General features: G+C 37.1%; 1 protein-coding gene across 1 annotated transcript; it reads right to left on the reverse strand.

Moving 5' to 3' along the window:
• Positions 1-723: 723 nt before the first annotated feature.
• On the reverse strand, positions 724-5,724 carry LOC105140612 (probable protein phosphatase 2C 64). The gene is made up of 5 exons (XM_011047509.1): positions 5,417-5,724; positions 4,375-4,815; positions 3,662-4,029; positions 2,029-2,265; positions 724-1,291 (listed from the first exon to the last, which is right to left on the reverse strand). The coding sequence occupies exons 2-5, from the start codon at positions 4,691-4,693 to the stop codon at positions 1,022-1,024; spliced, it is 1,194 nt and encodes a 397-aa protein (XP_011045811.1). The 5' UTR covers positions 4,694-4,815; positions 5,417-5,724; the 3' UTR covers positions 724-1,021.
• Positions 5,725-9,023: the final 3,299 nt, after the last annotated feature.

The following is a 9,023-nucleotide window of genomic DNA, read 5'->3' on the forward strand; positions in this document are numbered from 1 at the left end:
TTTTAAGGAAAGAAAAACAAGTACAAACGGGATTGTCTTGAGAGATTAAAACCAGCACATTAAATCCCGGAGCAGGCCAGAGCTAGGCCCAATTTCACGGCTAGGCCAAGTCCAACAGCGCTTGAAATCGATTAAATTCGGCTATTTTACTATACAGCCGGGGCCTTTCCTGTCCCCGGACTACGGGAGAGGGAATGCAGTGTTACTTGTTCCAGGATAATCCCATTGAGGGATGGAACAAAGCTGTGAACGAAGGAGACCGAAAATCATCATAGGAACATAAGCAGGAAAAAAAACTTGATTTTGCTAAAACCAAAGGGTAACACTAAAACTACCATGGAGTATTCCAATACAGCAAATCACAACAAAAGTAACTATTGATTGGAAAAGGAGACCACCAAACCATACACGTAGTAAGTGTTCATGTTCTGGATAGCCTAAATAACTATAAACAGCTACATCTCACAAAAAAATTCAAACTGAATTCCATGGACATTTCCTCGGTCATTTTCAATTTAAAGAGCCTGTCAGATTAATGCATTTTTCCTGAGAATAACATTACCTGCCCTATTGTTAATCTTGTGATTTGCTTCCCAAATAGGACTGCTTCCAGTGCACAGTCTACATGAAAACCCTGTACAAGAATTTGCCAGAACCCAAATTGACAACAGCTGAAACATTGCTCCTGGTAAAATTAAAGTTTAAACCACAGGCAGGCAGGCAGGAAGAAAGGAAACTAAATGTGCCAAGTTTGTACTATTTACAGAAGTAAAACACAGATATAGCCAAAGATAATGAGAGAGGCAGAAAACTTCACAAGAAATAACTATAATAATTGTCACCTTGTACTTCTCCAGTTCTAGGGTTTTTCGCACATAAGCTAAATTCAAGTATGAGTTCCAGTTAAAAGTTACAGTGTGCATTAAAGAATTGAAGGGTGGCTCCTCTTTATCTCTTTCAGAAGCTACCTGGTATTCACATTAGAATAATACAAGAGACAGGAACATGAGATACAGCTTCATCACATACTGCCAGCTTCTGTTGGTGTGGTACAAGGAGCCAGTGTGTTGGGAGGGAGACTGACTCCAGCCCCTCTAACAGATACGTTCGAGCACTTGACTGAGCTAGCCCTGCTTAAGAAATTTGAGTCAAGAAACACAACAATCACAGTAATGTCATCATGGAAATGTCGACGCACACCACGGTCGATCTTCTTCAAGTCTGAATATCTCATCTCTCTCTTCTTTGCTGCTTCTTGCAAGGCAGCTTTTACCAGCCTCCTTGCACTTCCCTGCATGAATAGAACAAGCAATTTCATGAATGGATTCATCTTGAACTTTATAGTTGCACATGCATTAAGTTTGTTGTATGACATGAATCCGCCACCCCAAAGACAAATCCTCTTGGTGTATTTCATGTTTATTCACTAAAACAAGCATCGAAATATGGAGCCAGATATGAGAATAAAATAAGAAACAAAATGTAAAAGAACGTGAAAAGTTTTCTAGGGACTCCCTTGAAAGAGCTTGGAGGTTTGCTTGACAGCTCTACTCCTACAGATGAATTTGCAACTGAAACACTGAGTAACATCAAATGGTGAACTTTAAATAACTACTAATTTAGAGGCATGTAAAAGACCTTGTTAGTCAAAATTTCAGGTGAAGGGAATACTATAAACACTGTTTTATCAGCAAGACTCTGTTTATAGCATTCCGTGACCCAAACTTACTATGTACCCTCAATGAAGACAATCTAACAATGTTTTCAGGAAAACAGAAAAGAAACAGGACAAATTTAGCACGAAGCACTTCTCTCTCTTTCTTTCAAAGAACAATTAATTTCACAAACAAAAAGTTGGTAATTTAAGTTGCTTAAACAGATAAAAACAATTCTAACTGAGGTGCAGTCCAAACGAGCAATGACTCTAATTGTGTCTCTATGCATGGATGATGATGAGAGTACATGTTACAAACAAATGAAAATAAATAAAAATAAACAATTTCTAGCACGAAGAAATATGTTGCTCACATTGCGTGGATGATTTTGAACTATGTCAACTGCTTCTTGATTGCTTAGGTGCTCCCAAAGGCCATCAGAGGCAAAAATAATAAATTGATCATGAGGCTGCAGCTGGTGCACTGAAATTGACGGTTCTGAGCTCAATATTGGCTTTTTGAAAGGTTCTCGGAGTCGGAACTTAGTGTATAAAGGTTCCCTGTTGAACTCAGCCTTCTTCAAATATACATCACCAATAGATCTGGAAACCTGAGAGGTCGAAGGATTGTGATCATCAGTGAAAAAATTCAAAAGTGAGGTTGTATCAGGTCGAAATCCACAACATATTACCAAATAAATATTTTTTGAACTTCAAGAAAACAATTTAATAACCCTATTTGGCATAGCATGTCGAATTTTCTGATTCGAACCAGGGAACATATTCGCATTTGCCTAGGACCAGCCAAGTAACTGTAGGTGTATTACATGCTGCTAACTATCTATGAATTTTCCACTGTTTCTCTTATCCATAGCTTTTGAGAATTATTCCCTGTCAATTAATGATGAATTTGATTCAGTTAGAAGTAACACCCCTGATCCTCCAATCCCATTTAAAAATCAACTATCAACTGAACCAGCCTAAGACCTAGGTCTGACTGAAGCATCAATTTCATGATGTACCAAAGTTGCAAAATCTGAGAAATATGCCAAATGTCCAAAAGAGACTCATGCAAGGTGCACGGACTAAACAAACCCTAAAACTATGGGATGCCATTTTGTAGCTTCATCCAAAAAACAAAATCTTATATTGTCCGCAGAGGTCAGATAGAAATGAAGAACAAAATGCCATAATGAAGTTGACCTGTGAATTATTAACCAAATCTAGAGCCACCAACCTAAAGCTTCATAACATTCTGTACTTCGCATTTATGGCAATCCATTTACCATTGAGCCAGTATATTCCTATCAAATTACTTGACACAAACTTGTAAACCAGAACAGACTTTTAGCATATCACTTTAAGCCCCTTGAACCGTCTACAACATAGCCCTCCCAGCAATCCATTTTGTAGATTTCCATACAATAACTGCATGTTCATTTTATAAAAGCTAATGCAAGAACCTAAAAGGTAATGCGGTCATATGATTAAAACACAACATTTATGAGCACCTAATGGGGCAATGACTGCAAAGCCACTAAAAATAAGACCATGTCAGGTGATATCAACCCTAGCTCTTCAAACAATGAGGAACACTAAAGTCATACAAGCCTACTAGATCTAAACAAAACCATACTAGACAGGGAAAAAATGACTGACACTGACATTGATACAGAATTTTAAATAGAAAGCAAGCTCCATCTGACTCCACCCATTTTCACCATTTGCTGCAAAGTGGAAATCACCAATACTGACTCAGAGGGAGGCCCTCTGTTCATGCCAAAGATGACTGGCACTGATATTGATACGAGTTTAAACATTACTATGTTCCAACTCCTTCCATTATATAACATGCTTTCAAACTCTTAACTCATTTAGACTAAAATAATAGTGTCTAGAACGCAAAAAGGCTACAAGGACAGGCAACTGTGACAAGATCCACACCTATTCTTTGTCAAATAAGAAAAAAGAACATAATAAACAGCTCCCGGATGGTGAACAGCTTACTTGTATAAGACCTTTTACACGCCATACATTGTGTTTTAATACTACAATATGTGGATCATCAGGATGCAAAGCCTGCAGCTCCTGCCTCACAGACTCTATGCAAGCATTGTGCTCAGCAGATAGCTGAATAGACAGAACTTCCCCCGTTGCCTTCACAACTCTACCCAAAACAGCACGTGAATCACCAAGGCTGGCAATGTAAAGGGTTCCATTACAGATAACACCGGCCAGGCAGCAGGAACCAACTGCTGCAATTTGTGGTTTCATAGGCCACTGTTTGGTAACAAGAGAGAGAAAACCCTCTTCTGTTGCTTGAAATGCCTTCCTTATCACTTCCACAGACATCGATTGTTGCTCCAAAGTAAACCCTACAGATAAGCATCAAACCTGAAATTTAGTGCATAGAACAGGCTTAATATCTAAAAGCCCACCATGAAGATAAATTTATGACAAAATATTAATTATCAAGTTAAACTTACTGGGAAAAAGAAGACAAGAGAAGGAAGACGCATTCATAACAAGAGACCTCCACATTTTTAAATTATTGATAGGCCTAAGACAGCAGTGGCTGTAACTCTACTTTTAGTATTTCTAGGCTACCTATTTGGTTAATTGAAATAATTTTTTTATTTTCAGAAACAAGGATAAGCAAAACCAGGAAACACAAAGTCACAAATCCATGCCGAAGAGTTCCTTAGTTTGAAGTAACTTACTCTTGAGATGCTGGAAGAGGTGATCATTGACATAGCGAGATGTCTCAGGCCCCCCATGTCCATCGTAAACACCAACAAAAGTACCATATGGGCCAGAGTCGTTTAAGCTCAAGCTTCCTGACTCAAGCTGACTCTGATCCTCAAGTAAATTGTTGGCCTGCACCACTGCCATAGAAAATTCACCATTTACGTGCTGCCCGTGATCTTTATACCACAATAGCCCGTCTTGGCGACCACCAGTATCTGAATTTGTGTGAACATATCGATCAGGCCTCGGCCGGAAGCAGGCCCTCAAAAAGTTCATCAACCCAGATAACATCCCTCATCTCATCTAAAAACCCTCCAAATAGTCCACATTTAATAGGTGCCCAAGAGAACTCTGACCCAGGAACTTCAGAATGATTTGCGTCCTCCTCTACTTTACAACACGGTAAGTATGCTCTGCAACAAGATCAGCAGCAAAAAAAAAATGAACAATCTTACACCTAAGACTTGAAACAATTCAGTTACAAAACCCCGCCACTAGGCACTCGATGCTCAAGAAAACAAGTAGTGACTCAAAAAAACCAATTTTGACCTTGCCATGCTCCGCTTATCAGCAAATTAGCTTTGGACAACTAAAAAAAAGGAAATCAAAAGTTGCACAGCTGAAGATTAACAGATCAATACAATATTTTAAAAAAGCAGTCGCCTTTTCTGTTAGTTTCCGTCCATGAATTGCAGAGTAACATATGAAATCGATGCCTATAGTAACAAAACTGTTATGTTCTCTCTAAACAAAAACCCCAACACCCTAACAATGAAAATATCAAAAAGAAACTTTGAAAAGAAAAGGAACGGTCAAAGCCCCCTTTTTTTCTCACAGTTTGGTCAACCATTGAAAAAATCCAGCTCTAGCATTTAACAAAGAAGAAATCCAAGTCTTGCATTTAACATTGAATCATTAAAATCCGTCATCAAGGACTCATTAACCAACATAACTCAACTAATCAATATAAAACAAAAGGAATCAAATTTTTTTTCCTTCCTTTTCAAGCTTTACCTTGTTGTAAATTGACTTGTTCTTCAAAGCTTACTAACTTTAACAGCCAAACAAAGAAATATCTCTTGTGGGTTTATCAAAGTGTTAGATCTATGGATCCAACAACATCAAGAAAGCTAAAATACAGATGGGTTTTAGCTGTTTAGTGTTAGTGTTTTTGTAGATGATGAAATTGTTGAGTGGAGAAGATTAAGAGAAATGGAGTTGTGAAAATAGAAGTCTTTGTTAAAAGGTTGAACCCAGCTTCCCTCTCTCTCTCTCTCTCTCTCTCTCTCTCTCTCTCTCTCTCTCTCTCTCTCTCTCTCTCTCTCTCTCTCTCTCTCTCTCTCTCTCTCTCTCTCTCTCTCTCTCTCTCTCTCTCTCTCTCTCTCTCTCTGTGTGTGTTTTGCTTCCCTCTCTTCTCTCTCTATTGTCTTAGCAGACAAGCCCCATAAAAAACCAACATTGGAGAGCTTGAAGCCAGCAAAGCAGGGGTCCAGTTTTGGGCTCCACACACACTGTGGTAATAGAGGGCGAGAGTCAATGGTGTTTATACCTGTGATTTACTATTTTACATGTCATTTCGGGTCTGAATTTATTGCATGCTTATGGCAAAAAAATAAATAATAATAATAATAATAGTTTTATAATTAATAAAAAAAATGTAAATAAGTTTGTTATCTTACCTTCGAAACATAGATTGTCTAATCTTCCATAATATATTTATTTGTTTAATATATACACCCGTATCCCATGTGTTTAAAACTAATATAATTGGCACCCAAGGCATTGGCTCAGCGGTGGAAGGCGCCTTGCGTCTTCTGCTGCCACGGGTTCGAGCCTTGAAGTTGCATGCCTGTCAGCCCCGTGCTGCCTTACCTGCCTGCTGGGTTTGCAGGGTGTTCAGTGGGCCGTGGGGATTAGTCGTGGTGCGCGTAAGCTGACCCGGACACCTCACGTAAATCAAAAAAAAAAAAAACAAAAAAAAAAAACAAAAAAAAAAAAAAAATAATATAATTGAACAAATTCAATGCTAAATCTAACTTTTATGAAATTATAAATATTAAATAAAATTATATATATCTAATAGCAAGTTATACGACATACATGTTGCATTGATCATTTTGATACTTTTCAATTAAATAAATTCAATCAAAGTGTATTTTGACTGTCCAAATTCAACTCGATAAAATAAGGATTTATCGAAAGAAGATGCTGATCAACTTAATATAATAAACAAGGGCATTTAAATAAATAGAAATTCTCATATCGAGTTCCCTGTCATTTTATAATAGAATTATATTTGGAATTTACGAATAATATAATGTCTTATAACATTTAAATTTTTAAAAATTGGATATGTATTATCATACCAGGCATTATAAAATATTAAATCCTAAATTTCTTTTCTTGAGGAATTTTAAATGTCTTGGTAAAAAAAATATTTATATGGATATTTTTATACAGTTTGTATATCAATTACAATTAAATTATTTGTCAATCAAATTTAAATAAGTGAGAGAGTAATTTTATTTGACCTATAACGGACCAGTGCGCTGAAACTGCTATGAGAGTAGGCATCATTCATATGAAGAAAATTGGATAATGATATCATGAACAGCAATATTTCGGGAGCTGCATGAAATGGGGTTTGCGTGAATCCACGTGGAACGAGACACCAAACTATTAATGTAAGCTGTTGTCTTGTTTTTATCTGGTTAACTGATGTTTTGGTTGGATTTACTGTGTCACGTGTCAGCAGATAAGAGGGGTGGCACACGATTGGTGGGTAGTCTTGGGTAACTAGTTACAAATCATGCTACTGAGAGGGACATAGTCACGCTTTTTAGGCGAGTCAACAAAAGCTATGGACCCAAAAACCATGTTTTAACCATGGGTATAAAGTATTTTCCAAAGTTATTAAGACCCAGTCTATTCCATGACATGGTCCCGGGTTCGATGTTCAATTCAAGATTATTTTTTTTTTAAATATAATACGATTATTTTTAAAAAATAAAAATTTAAATCAAGTTTTAATAGTATCAAAACTTCATTGGTCAAGTTATTTATACAAGTTTGACCAGGTGTATTAACGGGTCAGAGCCTGATAATACGAAGAAAATAGTTAGCATTCCTGTATAACAACAGCTCATGAGAAAGACTTTTCCGGTGACTGGAGATTTGTGAGACAGCCGACTTTTGATTACCTCTTGAAAATGTTATCTGCTATAGTTCAAACACCACCACACTGTTTTTCGATTTTGCCCATCTCGGACGGTGTTGTTCTTTTTTCACTCCTGTCCATTTACGCTGTAGAATAATGAGCCAGGAAACAGTCAATACATGCATGCGTGCAAGTAATTAAACCATCTCTGTTAGGTTTGATAAGTAAAAGAAGAAGAAAATAGAGAGAGGAGACGAGAACGAGTTGTAATCTTTTTTTACTTGCCATTCACGCTACTGTCATTACATCATTTCTACAATGCGGTTGAGGCCCTTGTTACAAACTCATTCCCCCTCTCGTTAACTACCTCTCAACTAACTAGTAATTACCCTTAACTAACTTTGCAGCTCATGATTCATATGTTTAATCTATTCCAGCTGCTGCTCTTACAATTATGTACGTTCGTTTCTATTTATTTCACGAGCAGCAGAATGTAACAGGACTCCCATCTTTTAAGTGATTCTTTACCTCAAGAATCTAAACAAAACTCTGGAAATTGTCGCTAGATCTTCTCTAGTTCTTCATATGTTGTATCCTCAGGAAGAGAATTAGACCACTGGATCAGTCCTCCGACCGCAACTTTATTGTCTTTTTCACGAGCTTCTTGTCCAAAATTGCTGCCGGACAAATCCTTATCCTACCACTTTCATCCATTACCAGAAGTGTAGATGAAACTACACCTCCTTCACCGATCTTATTTTTTAAAAGCGAAACATGAAAGGCAAGGTGTATTGAGCTTCCTTCTGGTAATTTTAGTTTGCAAGATACAATGCCAACTTTCTCATTAATTGATTTGGTATGGACCATAATATACCTTGGATTCAATTTATAATTCTTCTTGAGAGATACGTTGCCCTATATATATGGATGGCTGTAGCTTCAAAAATACTAGAATTGGGTCGTCAGCACTTCAATTTATGAGCTACTATGGTCATTCTTCTTGTTTTGCTCTACCTATTGTTCTTGCCATATGTCTTGTTGATTCATTATGGAATCTCTGAATTCTTGATGGATGCTCTGCAGTTATTCATCAAGTCTTCTACAATGTTCATCCATAACTTTAAATTTGTTGTTTTCCACCATTTTGTTTGGATATAAGTGAATGGTCTCACTCTTGTGTGGGCTTTGATGCCGATTGTGAGCTTTGATGTATAACAATGCGTAAAGTATAAGAAAATAGAGAGAAATGAAGAGAGAATACAAGAGAATGAATTGTCATCTTTATTTTATTTCTCTTCGCATTATTGCCATTACATCATTCATACAATGCAGCTAAAGCTGCTGTTGGCTGTTGCTAAATGATTTTCCCTCCCATTAACTACATTCTAACTAACTAGTAACTACCATTAACCAACCTGCGTAGCTCATGATCTACGTGTTTAATCTCTTCCAGATACCGCTCTT

The sequence above is a fragment of the Populus euphratica genome, unplaced genomic scaffold (assembly GCF_000495115.2).
Source record: "Populus euphratica unplaced genomic scaffold, PopEup_1.0 scaffold3.1, whole genome shotgun sequence".
Classification (NCBI taxonomy): domain Eukaryota; kingdom Viridiplantae; phylum Streptophyta; class Magnoliopsida; order Malpighiales; family Salicaceae; genus Populus; species Populus euphratica.

What these genes read in the sequence shown, in the direction of transcription:
- LOC105140612 (XM_011047509.1), bottom strand. Translation starts at nt 4,693, where the DNA reads ATGTTATCTGGGTTGATGAACTTTTTGAGGGCCTGCTTCCGGCCGAGG. An exon ending in GTGTAAAAGGTCTTATACAA is followed by an intron (nt 2,266 to 3,661) that starts GTAAGCTGTTCA and finishes TCGACCTCTCAG; the next exon opens with GTTTCCAGATCTATTGGTGA. An exon ending in TTCAAAATCATCCACGCAAT is followed by an intron (nt 1,292 to 2,028) that starts GTGAGCAACATA and finishes CTATTCATGCAG; the next exon opens with GGAAGTGCAAGGAGGCTGGT.